This window comes from Macaca mulatta, chromosome 20 (assembly GCF_049350105.2).
Source record: "Macaca mulatta isolate MMU2019108-1 chromosome 20, T2T-MMU8v2.0, whole genome shotgun sequence".
Classification (NCBI taxonomy): domain Eukaryota; kingdom Metazoa; phylum Chordata; class Mammalia; order Primates; family Cercopithecidae; genus Macaca; species Macaca mulatta.
Window position 1 is genome coordinate 19,061,564 of NC_133425.1, and position 24,325 is coordinate 19,085,888.

The 24,325-nt window shown below is 46.9% G+C and overlaps 1 protein-coding gene across 14 annotated transcripts in view; it reads left to right on the top strand.

Annotated features, from left to right (window-relative positions):
- The window catches only part of TMC7 (transmembrane channel like 7), a 70,713-nt gene that overhangs the window by 44,763 nt on the left and 1,625 nt on the right, over positions 1 to 24,325 (top strand). For 2 of the 14 annotated variants that reach the window (XM_077983350.1, XM_077983351.1), the window contains exons 6-16: positions 98 to 245; positions 2,098 to 2,271; positions 5,110 to 5,267; positions 10,004 to 10,121; positions 10,455 to 10,552; positions 12,190 to 12,376; positions 13,225 to 13,302; positions 13,407 to 13,537; positions 18,953 to 19,108; positions 20,553 to 20,631; positions 23,461 to 24,053. In XM_077983350.1, coding sequence (XP_077839476.1) covers positions 98 to 245; positions 2,098 to 2,271; positions 5,110 to 5,267; positions 10,004 to 10,121; positions 10,455 to 10,552; positions 12,190 to 12,376; positions 13,225 to 13,302; positions 13,407 to 13,537; positions 18,953 to 19,108; positions 20,553 to 20,631; positions 23,461 to 23,526 — 1,393 coding nt within the window. In that variant the 3' untranslated portion in view covers positions 23,527 to 24,053. 14 annotated transcript variants of the gene reach the window in all.

Here is a 24,325-nt window from a genome sequence, read left to right on the forward strand (position 1 = left end):
AGCTATGTCTCACTTTTTAAGTTTCAGACACAGCCAGTTCAGGGGACTCTCTTTTGCTGTTGTTTCTATAAGAAGGATGATTGTGTTTTGGGGTCAGGTCGGTGGAAGGATTCAAAATCAACCTGATTCGGAGTGAGGAGCACTTTCAGAGTTACTGCAACAAGATCTTTGCCGGCTGGGACTTCTGCATCACTAACCGCAGCATGGCGGATCTGAAGCACAGCAGCTTGCGGTACGAGCTCCGAGTGAGTGCTCCTGGGTTTTCCCGTGGTGGGGTCCTCACCAGCAAGGTCCTGCCTTTGGAGCCTGAGTTTTCAGCTTTCAGAGAATCAGGGGTGGGGGACAGGTTGTCCCTGGTGCTTAGCAAGTTACCCCTCTATAGCTTTCAAGAACTTTTCACAGCAAACACGTTACTAGGGTTGATTACCCTAGACCTGAATAGGAGCTCTGGTGAACTGGAACTGGGAAGTGGGGTGGGGACGCAGTGGCTGGAAGGAGGTGATGTCTTTCCCCAGACCCTACTACTTTACACTGTTATTTTTCCACGTGAGGAGGACCTGTCATAAACACTGCTTATACCAGGAGAAATGGGAGTAAGGAGGGAATGTTATGACCATAGTGTGGGATGGAGAGTATATGAAAAAGTACAGACCGGGCGCGGTGGTTCATGCCTGTAATCCCAGCACTTTGGGGGGCTGAGGCAGGCAGATCACGAGGTCAGGAGATCGAGACCATCCTGGCTAACATGGTGAAACCCCATCTCTACTAAAAATACAAAAAATTAGCCAGGCATGGTGGCACATGCCTGTAGTCTCAGCTACTCGGGAGTCTGAGGCAGGAGAATTGCTTGAACCCAGGAGGTGGAGATTGCAGTGAGCCGAGATTGCACCACTGCATTCCAGCCTGGGTGACACAGCAAGACTCTGTCTCAAAAAAAAAAAAAAAAAGTACACAAGAGTTTCCAAATGAATAACGAGAGAAAGGAGTAAAGACTAGCATGTTAATAAACCCATCAAAGCAAAGGAGGGGACAAATAAATCAAAAGCATAATAAAATGGAAGGAATCAAATCAAATCTATTATTTCTTACACTAAATACAAACAGATTAAATTCTCCTAATAAAAGCAGAGACTACTAGATTGTGTAAAAGAAAAAATAACACCTCACCTGTATGCTGTTTGAAGAAATGACACATACTATATTTAAGTAATATCATGATAGTTTATAGTTCTGTTTTCACATTTATTGCAAAGCCCAACTGCAGTCTTAAATAGGTTCTACCTTTACTTAAGCCTTTAGTAGACATAAAAAATAGTTGGGCTAGGCCAGGCGCAGAGCTTCATGCCTGTAATACAGCACTTTGGGAGGCTGAGGCAGGTCAAGGTCAGGAGATTGAGACCATCCTGGCCAATATGGTGAAACCCCGTCTCTACTAAAATTACAAAAATTAGCTGGGCATGGTGGTGCACGCCTGTAATCCTAGCTACTCGGGAGGCTGAGGCAGGAGAATGACTTGAACCAGGGAGTCAGAGGTTGCAGTGAGCTGAGATTGGACCACTGCACTCCAGCCTGGCAACAGAGCGAGACTCCATCTCAAAAAAAAGAAAGAAAGTAGTTAGGCTAAGTCTAGGATGGTATCTTGTGGGAGATGAATATTTAAAAGAAGTTTTTGTTGTTGTTGTTGTTGTTGTTTTTTGTTTTTGTTTTTTCCTGAGATAGCATTTCACTCTGTCACCCAGGCTGGAGTATAGTGACATGATCATACATCACTGTAGACTTGAACTCCCAGGCTCAAGCAATCTTCCACATCAGCGTCCCGAGTAGCAGGGACTATAGGCATTCATCACCACACCCAGCTAAATCTTCTGGGCTTTCTTGTAGAGATGGAGTCTCCCTATGTTGCCAGGGTTGGTCTTGAACTCCTGGGCTCAAGTGATCCTCCTACCTTGGCCTCCCACAGTGCTAGGGTTACAGGAGTGAGCCACCACGCCTGGCTAGAACTCTTAAAGATGGGTGGGGAGAGAGTGACGAATCAGTTTCTATCCCTGAGTATCCCTTCATCCCACTGCTCACAAATGAATTTTCTTTTATCTTCAGGCAGATCTGGAGGAAGAAAGAATACGGCAGAAAATAGCAGAAAGGACCTCAGAAGAAACAATACGCATTTACTCTTTGAGACTGTTTTTGAACTGTATTGTTCTGGCTGTTTTAGGGGCATGCTTTTATGCAATATATGTAGCAACTGTCTTCTCTCAAGAGCACATGAAAAAGGTAAGTTAACTTGAACTCTGGCTGGACATTATGCCTAGTGCACTGAAAACCTGTGAGGTAGGTACCATTGTCATTTCTGTTTTACATATGGAGATACAAGTTTGGCTAATATGATCAAGACCTGAAAATCAGAGTGATCAGTTTCCACTTTTTTTTTTGAGACGGAGTTTTGCTCTTGTTGCCCAGGCTGGAGCACAATGGCGTTGTCTTGGCTCACTGCAGCCTCCGCCTCCCAGGTTCAAACGATTCTCCTGCCTCAGCCTCCTTAGTAGCTGGGATTATAGGCATGTGCCACCATGCCCGGCTAGTTTTGTGTTTTTATTAGAGATGGGATTTCTCCATGTTGATCAGGCTGGTCTTGAACTTCCAACCTCAGGTGATCTGCCCTCCTCCGCCTCCCAAAGTGCTGGGATTACAGATGTGAGCCACTGTACCCTGCCCAGTTTTCACTTTTAAGAGAATTTTTTTTTGTTTTTGTTGTTGAGACAGAGTCTCACTCTGTCGCTCAGGCTGAAGTGTGGTGGTGTGATCTCAGCTCACTGTAACCTCCACCTCCCAGGTTCAAGTGATTCTCGTGCCTCAGCCTCCCTAGTAGCTGGCATTACAGGGATACGCCACCACACCCAGCTAATTTTTGTATTTTTAGCAGAGACGGGTTTTCACCATGTTGGCCAGGCTGGTCTCGAACTCCTGACCTCAAGAGATCCACCCACCTTGGCCTCCCAAAGTGCTGGGATTGCAGGTGTGAGCCACCGCACCTGGCTTTAGAGAAATTTTTTTTTTTTTTTTTTTTGAGACGGAGTCTCGCTCTGTCGCCCAGGCTGGAGTGCAGTGGCCGAATCTCAGCTCACTGCAAGCTCCGCCTCCCGGGTTCACGCCATTCTCCTGCCTCAGCCTCCCGAGTCGCTAGGACTACAGGCACCCGCCACCTCGCCCGGCTAGTTTTTTGTATTTTTTAGTAGAGACGGGATTTCACCGTGTTAGCCGGGTGGTCTCGATCTCCCAACCTCGTGATCTGCCCATCTCGGCCTCCCAAAGTGCTGGGATTACAGGCTTGAGCCACCGCGCCTGGCCGAGAAATTTTTAAAAGCGTCTAAAGTGTAGTGTTTGAGATCCTTACTACTCCTGGAATTTGCAATATGCAAAACTAGGCTGGACTAGGGTTTTATCCCTGACTGTTATTTATGAACTAAGGCCTTAGTTTACCTAAAATAGCAGTGGTTTTAAAAATCCAAGTTTGTCTAGTGGCTCTGCTTTATGAAATCAATCATCAGGGGTCCAGGTTCCATTCATCTTGTGGCTCTGCCCTCCCTAGGATATGGTTTTCTTTTCTTCTTTCTTTTTTTTTTGAGACAGAGTCTCGTTCTGTCACCCAGACTGGAGTACAGTGGCGCAGTCTCGGCTCACTGCAACCTCCACCTCCCGGGTTTAAGTAATTCTCCTGTCTCAGCCTCCCAAGTAGCTGTGATTATAGGCACCCGCCACCACACCTGGCTAATTTTTGTATTTTTTGTAGAGACAGGGTTTCACCAGGTTGGCCAGGCTGCTCTCGAACTTCTGACCTCAAGTGATCCACCTCCCTCAGCCTCCCAGAGTGCTGGGATTACAGGCATGAGCCATTGCGCCTGGCTGAGTATGGTCTTCTGTATGGTACAAGATAGCTCACCACCATGGCCACATTCTAGCCAAGGGGAAGGAGAAGAAGGGGCTAAGGAGGGCGCATTTCTTCCTTTAAAGGGCATGACCTGGGGGTTACACTAAAAACTTCCACTCATATCCCCTTGGCCAGAATTTAGTCACATGGTAGTACCTAGCTACAAGGGAGGCTAGGAAATTTACTTTTTATTGCAGATAGCTATATATTGTCTAAGTAGTCTGTTACTGTGAAAGCAGGGAATTGCTATTTCAATTTCAAATCAATCAATCCTACACCCTTGAAGATACTTTAAATTGCCCATTTATACAGAACTCACGAGTCTTCTTTCTGTTTTTTGTTTTTTTTTTTGAGACGGAGTCTTGCTTGTCGCCCAGGCCTGAGTGCAGTGGCGCGATCTCGGCTCACTGCAAGCTCTGCCTCCTGGGTTCAAGCGATTCTCCTGCCTCAGCCTCCCAAGTAGCTGGGACTACAGGTGCCCGCCACTACGCCCGGCTAATTTTTTACGTTTTTCGTAGAGACGGGGTTTCACCGTGTTAGCCAGGATGGTCTCGATATCCTGACCTCGTGATCCATCCGCCTCGGCCTCCCAAAGTGCTGGGATTACAGGCCTGAGCCACTGCGCCCGGCCTCACGGGTCTTCTTATACAACCCCTTAATCAATCCAGTAGAGCTTGGTTTTCTTCCCACACAGTACTAGATACCTCTTTTTGAACATCTGAAGAAGAAGATGGCGGCTGGGCGTGGTGGCTCATGCCTGTAATCCTAGCACTTTGGGAGGCCAAAGCAGGTGGATCACCTGAGGTCAGGAGTTTGAGACCAGCCTGACCAACATGGTGAAACCCTGACTTTACTAAAAATACAAGAATTAGCCTGGCATGGTGGCGGGTGCCTGTAGTCCCAGCTCCTCGGGAGGCTGAGGCAGGAGAATCGCTTGAACCTGGGAGACGAGGTTGCAGTGAGCAGAGATCATGTCCCTGCACTCTAGCTTGGGCGACAAAGGGAGACTCCATCTCAAAAAAAAAAAAAAGAAAAAAAAAAGGAAGGACATGACTTACAGGCCATGTTGAATGACAAATATGTTTCATTTGCCAACACCCATAGTTGAGTTCTTTTCTGTTGTATCTATTTGTGGTGTAACTTCCTTATATACTCCTGACTAATAAGTTTTGTTATCCTCCTAGGAAATCGACAAGATGGTTTTTGGAGAGAACCTCTTGATATTGTATCTACCGTCTATTGTGATCACGCTGGCCAATTTTATCACCCCAATGATCTTTGCCAAGATCATCCGCTATGAGGATTATTCCCCAGGCTTTGAGATCCGGCTGACAATCCTTAGGTAATGCCTACCATGAAGATGGCAGGCATGTCAAGCCAATCACCACCTGCCCTCTCTTGCCCATGGCAGACATCGCTAATCAATTGTGGTGCATTTTCCTGCTGAGCCAAGAGTCCTCCTCAACCTTCAGACAGCCCCCATGAATGAATCAGAATTTGTACATATGGTGAAATGTCTTTGATTTGAGAGTCTACTCCTTGATATTATGTTTTTGGTCCATATAATAGCACAGGGCATAGGCTGGGACCCTAAGAGCAGGGGTTACTCTAAAACTGTCAGAAATGACAGCTATAAGGCAGAGTCCAGGGAGTTAACACAAATGAGTGGAGAAGACCAGGTGGGACTGTGCAGGACTTGAGAGTTTTCTTTCTGTTTCTCACATGCCTTAGATAGCATTTGCATGTTATATAAAACATTTTTTATTTTGAAAAAAAATTTTTTTTTTTTTGAGATGGGGTCTTACTCTGTCCCCCAGGCTGAAGTGCAGTGGGGGGACAGATCATAATTCACTGCAGTCTCAAATCCTTGATCTCAAACAATCCTCCCACCTCAGCCTCCCACATAGCTGGGACCACAGACATGCACCACCACGCACAGCTAATTAAAAACAATTTTTTTTTTTTTTGTAGAGACAGGGTTTTGTTATGTTGCCCAGGCTGGTCTTGAATTCCTGGGCTTAAGTCACCCTCTTACCTCCACCTCCCAAATCCTGTGATTACAGGCAAGAGCCACCATGCTCGGTCTCAAAGTTTTCAAACAGAATGCATAGTGTAATGATTCCCATATGCCTTTCACTTACATTTCAGTCATTCCCAACATTTTGCTAATCTTATTTCCATCCATTCCCCGTTTCTTTGCTGGATTATTTTAAGCAAATCTCAGGCAACATGCCATTTCATCTGTGAACACTTCATTATACCTTTTTTTTTTTTTTTGAGACGGAGTCTTGCCCTTTTGCTCAGGCTGGAGTGCAGTGGTGTGATCTCGGCTCACTGCAACCTCCACCTCCTGGGTTCAAGCAATTCTCCTGCCTCAGCCTCTCGAATAGCTGGGACTACAGGCACGGGCCACTACACCTGGCTAATTTTTAAAAATATATTTTTAGTAGAGACGAGGTTTCACCATGTTGGCCAGGCTGGTCTCGAACTCCTGACCTCAGATGATCCATCCACCTTAGCCTCCCAAAGTGTTGGGATTACAGGCGTGAGCCATCGTGCCCAGCCAACTTCATTATATCTCTAAGTGATGGGAGCTTTAAACATATAACCATCATCACACCTAATAAAATCGAGTCGGTCTCCCCGGTGGGGTTGCAGATGGTTTTCCACAGTTGATTTGTTCAAAGCAGAATCCAAACACGGCCCACATGCTGTGTTTGGTTGTCATGTCTCCTAAATCTCTTGTATTCTTTTCAGAGTTTCCCCTCCCCTTTTGTTAAGCCTTTGATTTGTGGAAGAAACTGGATCTTTTCCTGTAGAATATCTCCTATTCTGGATTTTGTCCATTGTTTCTTCCTGGTGTGTTTAATTTGTTTTTCTGTGCCCATAGTTGCTGTCAATGACTGCGTAGATTCAGAGTTTTTTGTTAGATTCTGTGTCAGTTTTTAGTTAAGGAAACCTCATCAGTGGTGCCATGTCCTTCCTGTTGTATCCCAGCAGAGGCACAGAGTGTGGTGTTAGTAATGAGAAGAGTGATTAGAGGGCGTGGGTTCACTTTTACCCTCATTCTTTTCTTTCCTTTTTTTTTTTTTTGAGACTGGGTCTTGCTCTGTTGTCCAGGCTGGAGTGCAGTGGCATGATCATAGGTCACTGCAGCCTTGACCACCTGGACCCAAGTGCCTCAACCTCTCGAGTAGCTGGGACTACAGGTGCACGCCACCATGCCAAGCTGATTTTTTAATTTTTTGTGGAGACAGGATATCCTCACGTTGCCCAGGTTGTTCTCAAACTCCTGGGCTCAAGCAATCCTCGCACCTAAGCTTCCCAAAGCGTTGGGATTACAGGCTAATGAGCCACCATGCCCAGCCTCCCTTATTCTTTAATGTTTCTTTCTTTCTTTTTTTTTTTTTTTTTTTTGAGACGGAGTCTCACTGTGTCACCCAGGCTGGAGTGCAGTGGCACAATCATGGCTCACTGCAAGCCCCGCCTCCCAGGTTCACGCCATTCTCCTGCCTCAGCTTCCTGAGTAGCTGGGACTACAGGCACCCGCCACCACGCCCGGCTAATTTTTTGTATTTTTTAGTAGAGACGGGGTTTCACCATGCTAGCCAAACATTTCTATTTATTTTTGTATTACAAACCAAACAATAGAAAATTGTCTTTAAAAAAAAAAAACAAAAAACGAGAACAAAAACTCACCGTCTCCACCCACCTCCCTTGAACCCAGTGTGTTTTTGTCCACACAGTTCCTGATGTTTGTGCCAACACTCACAGGTTTTTTCTTCCAAAAATAGTATCATATCTCTGTGATATCTCTGCAGCATACTTTTTTTTCACTTTTCAGCACACCAGACATCCCTCGACGCTGATACAGAAAATATTCCAGTGGTTCTTTTCAGGAATGTGTCATGTCCTATAGTGTCACTATGTCATCACGGAATTAGGAGGTCCCAGCTTTCTGATCTTTTATTTCTTTTTTTGTTTTTTTTTTTTGAGACGGAGTCTGGCTCTGTTGCCCAGGCTGGAGTGCAGTGGCCGGATCTCAGCTCACTGCAAGCTCCGCCTCCCAGGTTCACGCCATTCTCCCACCTCAGCCTCCCGAGTAGCTGGGACTACAGGTGCCCGCCACCTCGCCCGGCTAGTTTTTTGTATTTTTTTAGTAGAAACGAGGTTTCACCGTGTTAGCCAGGATAGTCTCGATCTCCTGACCTCGTGATCCACCCGTCTCGGCCTCCCAAAGTGCTGGGATTACAGGCTTGAGCCACCGCGCCCGGCCAATCTTTTAAAAAAATTATAGTAACATATATGTAACATAAAAGTTGCCATTTTAACCATTGTCAGAATACAATTTAGTGGCATTAAATACAGCCCCAGTGTTGTGCAGCCATCACCACCATCTATCTCCAGAACCTTTTCATCAGCCCCAAAAGAAATTCTGTACCCATTTAGGGGTTTGCTTTTTTAATTAATTAATTAATTAATTAATTTCTGAGATGGAGTTTCGCTCTTGTTGCCCAGGCTGGAGTGCAATGGCGCGATCTCATCTGGGTGTGGTGGCAACCTTCGCCTCCTGGGTTGAAGCGATTCTCCTACCTCAGCCTCCTGAGTAGCTGAGATTGCAGGGATGTGCCACCATGCCTGGCTAACTTTGTGTTTGTAATAGAGATGGGGTTTCTCCATGTTGGTCAAGCTGGTTTCGAACTCCTGACCTCAGGTGATCTGTCTGTGTCTGCTTCCCAAAGTGCTGGGATTATAGGCGTGAGTCACCGCGCCGGCCTGCTTTTCTCTTTTTGAGATGGAGTCTTGCTCTATTGCCCAGGCTGGGTGTAGTGGTGTGATCTTGGCTCACTGCAACCTCCGCGCCCTAGGTTCAAGCGATTCTCCTGTCGCAGCCTCTGGAGTAGCTGGGATTACAGGCGTGTGCCACTGCGCCCAGCTAATTTTTGTGTTTTTGGTAGAGAAGGTTTCACCATGTTGACCAGGCCAGCCTTGAATTCCTGACCTTAGGTGATCCCTCTGCCTCGGCCTCTCAAAGTGCTGGGATTACAGGCGTGAGCCACCACGCCCTACATTGTTTTTTGTTGTTGGTTGTTTGTTTTTTTCTCACTCTGTCCCTGAGGCTGTAGTACAGTGGATCAATCTCGGCTCACTGCAGCCTTGTTCTCCTGGGCTCAAGCAATCCTCTTGAGTCAGTCTCCTGTGTAGCTGGGTCACCACCATACCTTGCTAATTTTTATTTTTATTTTTTTGTAGAGATGGCCAGTGGGTGGTGGTCTAACTTTGTTGCCCAGGTTGGTCTCAAACTCCAGGGCTCACGTGACCCTCCTGTCTCTACCTCCCAAAGTGCTGGGATTACACGCATGAGCCGCTATGCCTGGCTGGGGTTTTCTTTTAAGAAAGGCAGCTTTGGGCCGTCCATGGTGGCTCACACCTGTAATCCCAGCACTTTGGGAGGCTGAGACAGGTGGATTGCTTGGGGCCAGGAGTTCCAGACCACCTGGGCAACATGGTGAAACCTCATCTTTACTAAAAATAGAAAAAAAATTAGCTGGGCATGGTGGCAGACACCTGTAATCCCAGCCACTTGGGAGGGTGAGGCAGGAGAGCTGAGATCGTGCCACTGCACTCCAGCCTGGGCGACAGAACAAACACTCCATCCCCCACTGCCCAAAAAAAAAAAAAATGCTGGGCACGGGGGCTCACGCCTGTAATCCTAGCACTTTGGGAGGCTGAGGCAGGTGGATCACAAGGTCAGGAGATCAAGACCATCCTGGCTAACATGGTGAAACCCCATCTCTACTAAAAATTAAAAAAATCAGCCGGGTGTGGTGGCGGGCGCCTGTAGTCCCAGCTACTCGGGAGGGCGAGACAGGAGAATCGCTTGAACCCTGGAGGCGGAGGTTGCAGTGAGCCGAGATCGCGCCACTGCACTCCAGCTTGGGCGACAGAGCGATACTCGGTCTCAAAAAAAAGAAAAAGAAAAAAAAAGGCAACTTCTACATTCCCTAGCCACAGTTCCAAGGGACCAGCCGCCCTGAGGGCCTCATCTTCCCATCCTCTCTCCTTCTCTTTCCAAAGGTGTGTCTTTATGCGGCTGGCCACCATATGTGTCCTGGTGTTCACGCTGGGCTCTAAGATCACATCCTGTGATGATGACACATGCGACCTCTGCGGCTACAACCAGAAACTCTACCCGGTGAGTTGCGGGGCGGGGGCGTGGCTGGGTCCTTCCGGAATACAGTGTCATGGTCAAGAGAACAGCGGTTGAAGTCATGGGTTTGAACTGCAGTTGCTTCGCTTTCTAGTTCTAGTGATGAGACAGAGTGTGGCCCCTTGGAGTCCAACACCAGGCACTTCTGAGGGCTTGGAAACCAAAGTCTGTGCTGAGACTCAGAGTTTGCCTCAGCTGATGCCCTCGCTGGAGCCACAGGATCTGGAGTTGGAAAGGGAATTAGAAGGTGTCTTGGGAGCCTGGCTTTCTCTGCCTCAGCTAGGGTCTTTCAGTTTCCCTCACTCTCTTTGGTTTCAGTGCTGGGAGACCCAAGTTGGGCAGGAAATGTACAAGCTGATGATCTTCGACTTCATCATCATCTTGGCTGTGACACTCTTCGTGGATTTTCCTAGAAAGTAAGTGTGAGGGGTGCCCTTATTATTCCCCCCCCACCACACACACACACACACACACACACACACACACACACACACACACACACACAAACTGGAGGGTCCCATTGCAGCTGCATTCCAGAAGCTGCTGGATGACTCTATAGCCCTGGAAATCTGACAACTGGTAACTTTTTTTTTTTTTTTTGAGGCAGGGTCTTGCTCTGTCACCCAGGCTGGAGTACAGTGGCGCAATCTCAGCTCACTGCAACCTCTGCCTCCTGGGTTCAAGCAATTCTGCTGTCTCAGTCTCCTGAGTAGCTGGGACTACAGGCGCCCGCCAGCACACCTGGCTAATTTTTTGTATTTTTAGTAGAGACAGGGTTTCACCATGTTAGCCAGGATGGTCTTGATATCCTGACCTCGTGATTCACCTGCCTCTGCCTTCCAAAGTGCTAGGATTAGAGGCATGAGCCACCATGCCAGGCCAAGTTTTAAATTTTTTATAGAGAGGGGCTCTTGCTATGTTGCCCAGGCTGGTCTCAAACTGGCCTCAAATGATTCTCCTGCCTCAGTCTTCCAAAGTGCTGGGATTACAGGTTTGAACCATTGTGTCTGTTCATAACTGGAAACTTTCAAGTAGCTCCAGGCTGTTGACCTCAGCATGCATTAGTTGCTAATCTAAAGGCAGCATGAAGAGCAGAAATGGGGTCACTTTCCATGAGGTTTTGCTGGGGATGGCCTTCTGCCATCAGCACAAAAGGTGCAGACTCTCCAGGCGGCAATGGACGCCCGTGTCCTGATCTGGGTTCAAGCTGCCGCCCTGCCCCTTGCTAGTCATGTGACTTTGGGCAAGTTATTTAAGATCTGTGCCTATTTTCTCACCTGTAAAATGGGGATAGTAGAAGTACCCACCCAGTAACTTTGTGGTGAGGAGTAAATGGGGTAAGTAATGCAGATGAAAGCACTGAGAACACTCCATAGTACAGAACTCAACAAAATGTTAGCTATCACCAGCATGATTATCAAACTGTGTTGTCATTTCTGTTATTATTCTCTGTTCACTTAACCACTCTTTACCCATGTATGCAGATAATCTAGGCAGAGGCCAGAGGTCTAGTGAGTCCTTAAAAATAAATATGGAAGCCTGGGCACAGTGGCTTACACCCATAATCCTAGCACTGGTGAGGCCAAGGAAGGAGGATCACTTGAGGCCAGGAGTTTGAGACCTGCCCGGGCAAAATAAGTGAGACCCTGTCCCTACAAGAAACAAAAATTAGCCAGGTAGCCAAGCATGCACATGTAGTCTCAGCCACTTGGGAGGCTGAGGCAGGAGGATCGCTTGAGGCTTGGAGGTTGAGGGTACAGTGAGCTATGATTGCACCACTGCACTCCAGACTGGGTGACAGTGAGACCTTGTCTCGGAAAAAAAAAAAAAAAAAAAAAAGTCAAGGATTGTATCAATTTGAGTGCCGAACTGTAGATCTGAGACTTGGAACCTGATCTTAATGATTCCTGAGTTCATTATATGCTGCATCTTTAAGACATATGACTAACCAGTGTCCATGAGAAATATGCATGGAAATAGTCCTGATCTTTGTGATATGGTTCTGTGGCCTTGGCAGACACCAGTAGCCCAAGTGAGAATTGTCTGTTTCCAGGCTCCTGGTGACCTACTGTTCCTCTTGGAAGCTGATTCAGTGCTGGGGTCAGCAGGAGTTTGCCATTCCTGATAACGTCCTGGGGATAGTTTATGGGCAAACCATCTGCTGGATCGGAGCCTTTTTCTCACCCCTTCTCCCTGCAATTGCAACCTTGAAATTCATTATCATCTTCTATGTGAAAGAGGTAAGGAGCCGGTGGGAATGGGGGCTCATATGCTGGGCCATTTTCGACCTTCCAGGGCACCAATATGTCTGGAGCTCACCTTATATCCTATGAGACATGTCAAAATTACATCCTTTATTTAAAATATACGTTTATTCTAGAAAAATATGCTTTTTTTTTGAGATGGAGTCTCACTCTGTTACCCAGGCTGGAATGTAGTGGCGTGATCTCGGCTCACTGCATCCTCCCCCTCCTGAGTTCAAGTGATTCTCCTGCCCTAGCCTCCTGAGTAGCTGGGACTACAGGAGCCTGCCACTGTGCCTGGCTAATTTTTGTGTTTTTAGTAGAGATGGGGTTTCACCATTTTGGCCAGGCTGGTCTTGAACTCCTGACCTCGTGATCCAACCGCCTTGGCCTCCCAAAATGCTGGGATTACAGGCGTGAGCCACCGCGCCCAGCCTACTCTTGATGAATTTTTGTGTTTTTATAATTTTGAGAGTTTTGTTAAGAATTGTTTTGTTGGCCGGGCGCGGTGGCTCACGCCTGTAATCCCAGCACTTTGGGAGGCCGAGACGGGCAGATCACGAGGTCAGGAGATCGAGACCATCCTGGCTAACACGGTGAAACCCCGTCTCTACTAAAAATACAAAAAATTAGCCGAGCATGGTGGCGGGAGCCTGTGGTCCCAGCTACTCGGGAGGCTGAGGCAGGAGAGTGGCGTGAACCCGGGAGGCGGAGCTTGCAGTGAGCCGAGATCGCGCCACTGCACTCCAGCCTGGGCGCTAGAGCGAGACTCCGTCTCAAAGAAACAAACAAACAAAACATCCACATACCTGTGTTTTGGTCCATTTCTCCTTCTATTTCATCAGCATGAATTCCCCAAAGTTTGGAGTCTGGATGAAACCTTTTTCATTTTGATCTGTATTGCTGCACTACCCTCTGGAAAGGTTAGAGTGATTAACATTCCCACTGTAATGCAGGAATGAGCTTATTTATCCTTATAGAAGCTGTACTCATTGATCTTAATTTTTCTTTGTTTTTCTCCTTGTAGTGGAGTCTGCTTTATACCTGCAGACCCTCCCCCAGGCCGTTCAGAGCATCCAATTCTAATTTCTTCTTCCTGTTGGTGTTGTTGATCGGGCTGTGTTTGGCAATCATACCTCTGACAATCAGCATATCACGGTAAATGCGACGTTGTTTTCTAGAACATTTCATTGCTTCTTGATCTGTTCCTCTTTTATGTAAAAGGATCCATCACATCACTTTTTTTTTTTTTTTTTTTTTTTTTGAGACTGCGGTGGCGCAATCTTGGTTCACTGCAACCTCCATCTCCCAGGTTCAAATGATTCTTCCAAGTAGCTGGGACTACAATCTCCATCTCCCCAGGTTCAAACAGCCTCCTGAGTAGCTGGGACTACAGGTGTGTGCCACTATGCCTGGCTGATTTTTATATTTTTAGTAGAGACAGGGTTTCGCCATGTTGGCCAGGCTGGTCTGAACTCCTGTCCTCAGGTGATCTGCCCGCCTTGGCCTCCCAAAGTGCTGGGATTACAGGTGTGAGCCACCGTGGCTTTATTGGCTTTTCTCATGGTGTTCTACACACACAGGCTGTCAAGACTTCCAAGGCTCAAGCGATCTTCTTGCCTCAGCCTCCTGAGTAGCTGAGACTACAGGTGCGCACCACCACGCCTGGCTAATTATTTAAATTTTATTATTTTTCTGTAGAGACGAGGCCTCACTATGTTGCCCACGCTGATCTCAGACTCCTGAGCTCAATTGATCCTTTTGCTTCGGCCTTCTAAAGTATTGGGATTACAGGCATGAGCCACCACACCAGGCCGAATTTTGTTTCTTCATCTTTAAATTAAAAGCCTGGACAGGTGCGGTGGCTCACACCTGTAATCCAGCACTTTGGGAGGCCAAGGTGGGGCAGGGGGATCGCTTGAGCCAAGGAGTTCAAGACCAGCCCTGGCAACATAGCAAGACCTCGTCTCAAATTAAAAACAAAAAACAAGCAAATAAACAGACAAACAAAAAAGGAAAAGCCTGGAACTTTGAGTCCCTCTCTCAGATTTTGTTCTTTTTTTTATGAGATGCAGTCTTACTCTGTTGCCCAGGATAGAGTACAGTGCTGTGATCTTGGCTTCCTGCAACCTCTGCCTCCCAGGTTGAAGCAATTCTACTGCCTCAGCCTCCCAACTAGCTGGGATTACAGGCGCCTGCCACTACACCCAGCTAATTTTTGTATTTTTAGTAGAGACGGGGTATCACCACGTTGGCCAGGCTGGTCTTGAACTCCTTATCTCAAGTGATCTGCGCATGTCGGCCTCCCAAAGTGCTGGGATTACAGGCGTGAGCCACTGTGCTTGGTGGCTCTTTTTTTTTTTTTTTTTTGAGACGGAGTCTCGCTCTGCCGCCCAGGCTGGAGTGCAGTGGCCGGATCTCAGCTCACTGCAAGCTCCGCCTCCCGGGTTCACGCCATTCTCCTGCCTCAGCCTCCCACGTAGTTGGGACTACAGGCGCCCGCCACCGCGCCCGGCTAGTTTTTTGTATTTTTTAGTAGAGACGGGGTTTCACCGTGTTAGCCAGGATGGTCTCGATCTCCTGACCTCGTGATCTGCCCGTCTCGGCCTCCCAAAGTGCTGGGATTACAGGCTTGAGCCACCGCGCCCGGCCAGGTGGCTCTTTTTTAACAATTTGATTCTGTATGTGTTTTGTTGCTTTTTATTGTTATGGTAATGTATGTTATATAAAAAATTCAAGCAGTACCGAAGGGTGTAAATTGAAGAGAAAAAAATTGCTCCTTAACTTCACCTCTTATTTTCACTCTCCGTAGGTGACGTAATGACATTTTCTTATGAATATTTCTGGAAATTATTTATGAAAAGCAATTATTTATTTTTTCAGAAAAAAATGAGATAATAGTATAATCCTGTTTGGTAACTTATTTTTTCATTTAATATTTTTTCTTTTTTTTTTGTTTTCCTTTTTTTTCCACTTAGTTTTATATTATATCCTTTCTCATGTCCATGGACATACAAAACTCTTCTTTAAAAAATATTTTTAGCTTTGATTTTTTTTTTCTGTCTTTTTTTTTTTTTTTTGAGATGGGGTTTCGCTCTTGTTGCCCAGACTGAAGTGCAGTGGTGTGAGCTCTGCTCACCGCAACCTCTGCCTCTCGGGTTCAAGGGATTCTCCTGCCTCAGCCTCCCGAGTTGCTAGGATTACATGCATGTGCCACCACACCCGGCTAATTTTGTATTTTTAGTAGAGATGGGGTTTCTCCATGTTGGTCAGGCTCGTATCGAACTCCTGACCTCAGGGGATCCGCCTGCCTCGGTCTCCCAAAGTGCTGGGATTACAGATGTGAGCCACCATGCCCGGCTTGATTTTTTAAAATAGGAAATGCATTCACATAGCACAAAATTAAAAAGATATACAAAAATGGTGAAAATTCATTTTCTCATTCCTTCTCAAGTACTTAATTTTCCTCTGAGTGATGGTCCTCTCCTCACATTTGTGTCTTTTCTGTCTTTTTTTTTTTTTTTTTTTTTTTAAGATGCTATCTTGCTATGTTGCCCAGGCTGGTCTTGAACTCCTGAGCCCAAGTGATCCTCCCACCTCCACCTCTCAAAGTGCTGGGGTTACAGGCGTAAGCCACCGTGACTGGCCACTTTTTCTCTCTTTTTCTCTCAATGGTTCGTTAGTATTCCATCATATGAATGGCCCATAAATTGTTCATCCATTTCCTTAAACAACATTTAGGTTGTTTCCAGGAATTTATTTTTATCCCTACATAAAGGGCTGCAATGGAAAGTCTTATACACAGACCTTTGTGATGTGAATTTAGTCAGTTCTTTCCAGGTCTTAATGTTAGTGCTTTCCTATTGTAATTTTATTTTATTTTTTTCTCTCCTTTTCATTTTGAAAAATTTGAAATCCACAGAAAAGTTGAAAAACTAGCAGCAGTAAAACTCATATGCCCTTCAATTGGATGTCCCAACTGTTAACATTTTACTATGCAGTCTCCCTCAGTATCTTTCAGGCATCGATTCCATGATCTTCCCCCCAACCACATTAAAATCTTCAGATGCTCAAGTCCTTGCTATAAAATGGCATGGTAGGCCGGGCATGGTGGCTCACACCTGTAATCCCAGCACTTTGGGAGGCTGAGGCAGGCGGATCACCTGAGGTCAGGAGTTCGAGACCGGCCTGACCAACATGGAGAACCCTGTCTCTGCTAAAAATTCAAAATTAGCTGGGCGTGGTGGTGGGCGCCTGTAATCCCAGCTACTCCAGAGGCTGAGGCACGAGAATCACTTGAACCCGGGAGGCAGAGGTTGCAGTGAGCCGAGATTGCACGATTGCACTCCAGCCTGAGCAACAAGAGTGAAACTCTGTCTCAGAAAAAAATTAAAAAAAAAGCATGGTATTTGCTTTGTTTTTTGTTTTTTTGGTTTTTTTTTGAGAGGGAGTCTGGCTCTGTCGCCGAGGCTGGAGTGCAGTGTTGCCATCTTGGCTCACTGCAACCTCTGCCTCCCGGGTTCAAGTGATTCTTATGCCTCAGCCTCTGGAGTAGCTGGGATTACAGGTGCGTGCCCCCACCATGCCTGGTTAATTTTTATATTTTTAGTAGAGACAGGGTTTCGCCATATTGGCCAGGCTGGTCTCAAAACTACCGACCTCAAGTGATCCATCTGCCTTGGCCTCCCAAAGTGCCAGGATTATAGGCACAAGCCACTATGCCTGGCTGTATTGTTGTTTTTTATTTTTCAAATTTTTTTTTTTTTTTTTTTTTTTTTGAGACGGAGTCTCGCTCTGTCACCCAGGCTGGAGTGCAGTGGCCGGATCTCAGCTCACTGCAAGCTCCGCCTCCCGGGTTCACGCCATTCTCCTGCCTCAGCCTCCCGAGTAGTTGGGACTACAGGCGCCCGCCACCGCCCCCGGCTAAGTTTTTGTATTTTTAGTAGAGACGGGGTTTCACTGTGTTAGCCAGGATGGTCTCGATCTCCTGACCTCGTGATCCGCCCGTCTCGGCCTCCCAAAGTGCTGGGATTACAGGCTTGAGCCACCGCGCCCGGCCTATTTTTCAAATATTTTTATCTGAGGTTGGTTGAATTTGATGATGCAGAACCTTTGGATGTGGGGGGCCAACTGGATTTGTTTTCTCTATGCTTACTTTTTTTTGGATAGGAAATAATTTGAAATTAACTTATAGACCTCATAATATTTCATTGCTAAGTACTTCAGCTCCTAGACTAAGGGACTCCTCTTTATGTGTTTCCACAATAATATATCACACTTAAGAAGATTAATACTAATATCATATTTCTGCCATTTTAAATTTCTCCAATTGTCCCTCAATAGTCTTTAGTATAGTTTTTTTGTTTTTTTTTTTTCCTGAGATGGTGTCTCGCTCTTGCTCTGTCACCCAGGCTGGAGTACAGTGGCCCGATCTCAGCTCACTGCAATCTCCACCTCTCAGGTTCAAGCAACTCTTGTACTTCAGCCTCCCTTGTAGCTGGGATTACAGGCACCTGCCACCATGCCAGGCTAGTTATTGTATTTTTAGTAGAGACGTGGCTTCGCCACATTGGCCAGGCTGGCCTCCATTTCCTGACCTCAGGTGATACATCCGCCTTGGGCTCCCAAAGTGCTGGGATTAGAGATTTGTTTTTAAAATAGTGATCTTCCAAGTTTGACCCATTGCTTCTGTTTGTTCTATCTCCTTAGTCTCTCTTTTTTTAAATTTAAATTTAAAGTTCTGGGGTACATGTGCAGGACATGAAGGTTTCTTACCAAGGTAAATGTGTGCCATGGTGGTTTGCTATACCTATCCCCGTCACCTAGGTATTAAGCCCAGCATGCATTAGCTATTTTTCCTAATGCTCTCCCTCCTTAGTCTCTTTTAATTCCTGATTCTCTGAAGAGTCCAGGCCAGTTTCCTCACTTCTCAATTAAGAGACCGGAGAGTAGAATGCCCACATTTTGGATTTGTCTTGTTATTTTCTTACACTGTCATTTAACTTGCTCTCTCTCCTGAATTTCCTGTAAACTGGAAGTTAGGTCTAGAGACTTGATGAAATTTCAGGGTAAGCACTTTCTTTCTTTCTCTTTTCTTTTCTTTTCTTTCTTTCTTTCTTTTTCTTTTTTTTTTTTTTTGAGATGGAGTTTTGCTCTTGTTGCCCAGGCTGGCGTGCAGTGGTTCAATCTCTGCTCACTGCAACCTCCGCCTCTCAGGTTCAGGTGATTCTCCTGTCTCGGCCTCCCAAGTAGCTGGGTGGGCATGCACCACCATGCCCGGCTAATTTTTGTATTTTTAGTAGAGATGGGGTTTCACCATTTTGGTTAACCGGGTCTCGAATTCCTGACCTCAGGTGATCCACCTTCCTCAGCCTCCCAAAGTGCTGGGATGACATTCATGAGCCACCGTGCCCAGCCGGGGTAAGCATTTTCGACCCAAACATTCCAGAAGGCCCAGGAGGTCAGGTGGCTCCTTGTAGGCCACTGTTAACAAAACATTCTGGGCGTGCGGAGGCGGGACACTCAGCCTGTGCTACACGCTCCTTCTGAGCCTATTGGTCTGTGTCCTGGCAGCATCCCTTCCTCGAAAGCCTGTGGGCCGTTCACCAACTTCAACACCACCTGGGAGGTCATCCCCAAGACGGTGAGCACCTTCCCCAGCTCGCTGCAGTCCTTCATCCACGGCGTCACTTCCGAAGCCTTTGCAGTTCCTTTCTTCATGATTATTTGGTGAGTGAGAACCACCGGGACCCACTGAGGCATGTGGGCTCCTCCCATTGGGAAATGGCAGGGGGTGGGGGTCACTCTAGACTTGACAAGTTATTGAGCTTCTTTGAACTGCACTTTCCTGTCTCTAAAATGGGCATAACAGGCCAGGTGCGGTGGCTCAGGCCTGTAATCCCAACACTTTGGGAGGCTGAGGCGGGCAGATCACTTGAGGCCAGGAGTTCGAGACCAGCCTGACCAACATGGTGAAACACCATCTTTAGTAAAAAATACATAAAATTAGCCAGGCATGTAATTCTAGCTACTTGGGAGGCTGAGGCAGGAGAATCACTTGAACCTGAGAGGCAGAGGTTGCAGTGAGCTGAGATCACGCCATTGCACTCAAGCCTGGGCAATAAGAGTGAAACTCTGTCTCAAAAATAAATAAATAAAATAAATAAAAATGATTTTATCCAAAGCTGGAAATCACTGGGTTTTATTATGTTTTCCCTATTTTACAAATGAGGAAATGGGCTAGAGCGTCTCCACAGTGATCATCCACATGTTAATTACATGCCCGGCTGACTTTCTCAACCATGTCGTTCTCTCTTTCTGTCATTCTGTATGTACAAGGGGAACATCAGCAAATTTTAATATTAAAATTAAAAAGCAAGGCATAAATCAGATTCTGCTGCCACTGCCAAATAAAAACTTCAGTAGCTGTTTCTTATACCCTCTGCTTGGAAGAGATGAGGGTTTTCTTTATTTTTTGTAGAGCAGGGTCTGGCTCTGTTGCCCAGTCTGGAGTATGGTAGTGCGATCATAGCTCACTGCAGCCTTGAACTTCTGGGTTCAAATCCTCCTGCCTCAGCTTCCTGAGCAGCTGAGGACTACAGGCTCACGCCACCATGCCTGGCTAATTTTACATTTTCTTTTTTTTTTTTTTTTAGACAGAGGCTTGCTCTGTTGCCCAGGCTGTAGTGCAGTGGTGCGATCTCGGCTCACTGCAACCTCTGCCTCTTGGGTTCAAGCGATTCTCCTGTCTCAGCCTCCTGAGTAGCTGGGATTCTAGGTGCCCACTACCACTCCCAGCTAATTTTTGTATTTTTATTAGAGACGGGGTTTCACCATGTTGGTCAGGCTGATTTCAAACTCCTGACCTCAGGTGATCTGCCTTCCTCGGCCTCCTAAAGTGCTGGGATTACAGGCATGAGCCACCGCGCCCGGCCATATTTTATTTTTCTAGAGATGGGGCTCTCACTATGTTGCCTGGGCTGGTCTCAAACTCCTGGCCTTCAGTGATCCTTCTGCCTGGGCAAAGCACTGGGAATATGAAAATGAGCCATCGTGCCCAGCCTTCTTTTCTAACAAAAGTAAAACTGTTTCAAGGAAAAATACGTTGGGTTGTTTTTCTAGTGGCCTTCAGATTATCCAGACTCCCTAGTGACCTGTCTGTCTTGTGTTGCAGCCTCATCATGTTTTACTTCATTGCCTTAGCTGGAGCACACAAACGGGTGGTCATCCAGCTCCGAGAGCAGCTATCCCTGGTAAGGAAGCACAGCCCCAGAGGGTCATGACTGGGGACATTTACCCAGGACACCACAAGGAAAGTGGTGTATTCCTGGGAGGGAGTGAAATTACTGCAGCCTTCTCTCACCACCACCTCCCCAAAACTCTGCCTTCAGGCCTGGCCCCGTCCAGCTTCATTAATTCACTGATTCATCTATTCCTTCAAGATGTGTATTAACGGGGGTACAGTGGCTCATGCCTGTAATCCCAGCACTTTGGGAGGCCAAGGCAGGCAGATTACTTGAGCTCAGGAGTTCAAGATCAGCCTGGCCAACATGGTGAAACCCTGTCTCTATTAAAAATACAAAAATTAGTTGGGCGTGGTGGTGGGCACCTGTAATCCCAGCTACTTGGGAGGCTGAGGCAGGAGAATCCCTTGAACTCAGGAGGTGGAGGTTGCAGTGAGCTGAGATTGTGCTACTGCACTCCAGCCTGGGCGACAGAGTGAGACTCCATCTCAAAAATAAAAATAAAAAAAGATGTGTATTAAGTACCTACTCTGTGCCTTGTACTGTGCTGGGCTGGGACACTTTGGTGAACAAGAGATAAAACTGCTGGGTAAGGCCAGGCGCGGTGGCTCAAGCCTGTAATCCCAGCACTTTGGGAAGCCGAGATGGGCAGATCACGAGGTCAGGAGATCGAGACCATCCTGGCTAACACGGTAAAACCCCATCTCTACTAAAAAATACAAAAAACTAGCCGGGCGAGGTGGCGGGCACCTGTAGTCCCAGCTACTGGGGAGGCTGAGGCAGGAGAATGGCGTAAACCTGGGAGGCAGAGCTTACAGTGAGCTGAGATCCGGCCACTGCACTCCAGCCTGGGCAACAGAGTGAGACTCCGTCTCAAAAAACAAAAACAAAAACAAAAACAAAAACAAAAACAAAACAAAACAAAAAAACAAAACTGCTGAGTAGTTAATAAGATAAATGCTGATTAATTATAGCTTCTCTGAAGATAATAAAAACAAGGTAGAGTGACGAGTGGGCTATCTGTTACTGCAGATGCGGCTGTAGAAGGCTTCTTTGAGGAGGTGATTTTTTTTTTTTTTAAATTTAGGATGGGGTCTCACTCTCTTGCCCAGACTGGGGTGCAATGGCATGGTCATAGCTCACAGCAGCCTCAAATTCTTGGGCTCAAGTCATCCTCCCACCTTAGCCTCTCAAGTAGCTGGGACTATAGGCATACATCACCATGCCTGGCTAATTTTTTAATTTTTTAAAGACATGAGGTCTCCTTATGTTGCACAGGCTGGTTTGAACTCCTGGGCTCAAGTGATTATCCCCTCTCAGTCCCCCAAAGTGCTGGGATTATAGGCATGAGCCTATAATGGTGAAACCATTATATAGCTGGACCCAGCTGAGACTTGAATAATAGAGAGAGGAGCCCATTATCAGAGGTCCTATTTAAGGATGAGAGTAAGAGGGAAAGAGCACAGTGAGGAAATGAGCCGGGCACTTCTGGGGAACAGGAGGGAGGGGGTGGTGTGGCCACAGGGTGGTGAGTGATGGGAAGAGGCAAGGTGATACTGTAATAGCAGCCAGAGTCATCGAGTCACAGTGCCTCGAGGGCTCTGTTAAAACAGAGTTTTATTCTGAGTGGGATGGGAAGCCACTGAAGGGTGTTAAGTAGGAGTCTACCGTGCATTTTTTTTTTTTTTTTTTTTTTTTTTTGAGACAGAGTCTTGCTCTGTCATCCAGTCTGGAGTGCAGTGCTGCAATCTCTGCTCACTGCAAACTCCACCTCCCGGGTTCAATCGATTCTCCTGCCTCAGCCTCCCAAGTAGCTGGGATTATAGGCACCCACCATCACAACCAGCTAACTTCTGTATTTTTAGTAGAGAAGGGGTTTCACCGTGATGGCCAGTCTTTTTTTTTTCCTTTGAGACAGGGTCTCACTCTGTCGCCCAGGCTGGAGTGCAGTGGTGTGATCTCAGTTCACTGCAACCTCCACCTCGCGGGTTCAAGCAAGTCTCCTGCTTAGCCTCCCGAGTAGCTGGGATTACTAGCTAGGTGTGCGCCACCTTGCCTGGCTAATTTTTTTTTCTTTTTTTGAGACAATTTCGCTTTTATTGCCCAGGTTGGAGGGCAGTGGCGCGACCTCTGCTCACTGCAACCTCCGCCTCCCGGGTTCAAGCAATTCTCCTGCCTCAGCCTCCCAAGTAGCTGGGATTATAGGCACCCGCCACCATATCCGGCTAATGTTTTGTATTTTTAGTAGAGACGGGGTTTCGGGGTTTCACCATGTTGGCCAGGTTGGTCTCGAACTCCTGACCTCAGGTGATCCACCTGCCTCAACCTTCCAAAGTGCTGGGATTACAGGCGTGAGCCACCTTGCTCAGCCTAATTTTTGTATTTTTAGTAGAGATGGGGTTTCACCACATTGGTCAGGGTGGTCTCAAACTTCTGACCTCAGGTGCTCCACCTGCCTCGGCCTCTCAAAGTGCTGGGATTACAGGCGTAAGCCACCTTGCCCGGCCTAATTTTTGTATTTTTAGTAGAGATGGGGTCTCACCATGTTGGTCAGGCTGGTCTGAAACTTCCGACCTCAGGTGATCCATCTGCCTCGGCCTCCCAAAGTGCTGGGATTACAGGCATTAGCCACCACATCCGGTTGTACTGTGCATTTTTTTTAAAAAAAGGATCAGCTGCTTTGTGGACAAGGGGCTGTGGCGTGGACACAATGACAGACTAGATGAGAGGTCATTACAATAGTCCAGTGGTTAGAATCCTCAGCCCTCAGTCTGGTAGGTAATGATGGTATTTGTTTCCAAATATATTAAATGCACATGTGAACCTATTATTTTTTAGGAAAGTCGTGACAAGCGCTACCTAATCCAGAAACTAACAGAAGCCCAAAGGGACACGAGGAACTAACTAGACTGAGCATGAAGATGGCGCTGCCTGTTGCTTCTAAGCTGACCTAGTGATTCTGCTGAGCCTACAGAGTCTACCTGGGTTTTGAGTGGACATTTAAAAATATATTTTTCTGGAGTTTAGGCTTTTCCATACGTGCAGCTGTGTTTACCTAACCCAGCCCTTAATTAGGGCTTTAGTGACTTAGAAAAGCAGGGGAAACCCAAGCCTTTGCCTGCGGACCGGCCACTCTGTGACGACTCTACCAAAAACCAACAAGCCGTTTGAGCTTTTACAAGAGTGAAAGAGCGGGGACGGTAGTGTAGTATTTGAGCCACGAGTTTATGTGCACAAGTGTTTTGGGATGTGGACTCAAGCTCAGCCTGTCAATCAGACCAGCCCATGAATATATAACAAACAGAATTGGAGGCTGGTTTCTTAAACACACATATCCACATTTTTAAGGGTTGTTTGTTTTCCTGTGCTTACAATTTTTTTTTTTTTTTTTTTTTTTTGAGACGGAGTCTCGCTCTGCCGCCCAGGCTGGAGTGCAATGGCCGGATCTCAGCTCACTGCAAGCTCCGCCTCCCGGGTTCACGCCATTCTCCTGCCTCAGCCTCCCGAGTAGTTGGGACTACAGGCGCCCGCCACCTCGCCCGGCTAATTTTTTGTATTTTTAGTAGAGACGGGGTTTCACCGTGTTAGCCAGGATGGTCTCGATCTCCTGACCTCGTGATCCGCCCGTCTCGGCCTCCCAAAGTGCTGGGATTACAGGCTTGAGCCACCGCGCCCGGCCGTGCTTACAATTTTTAATGCACGT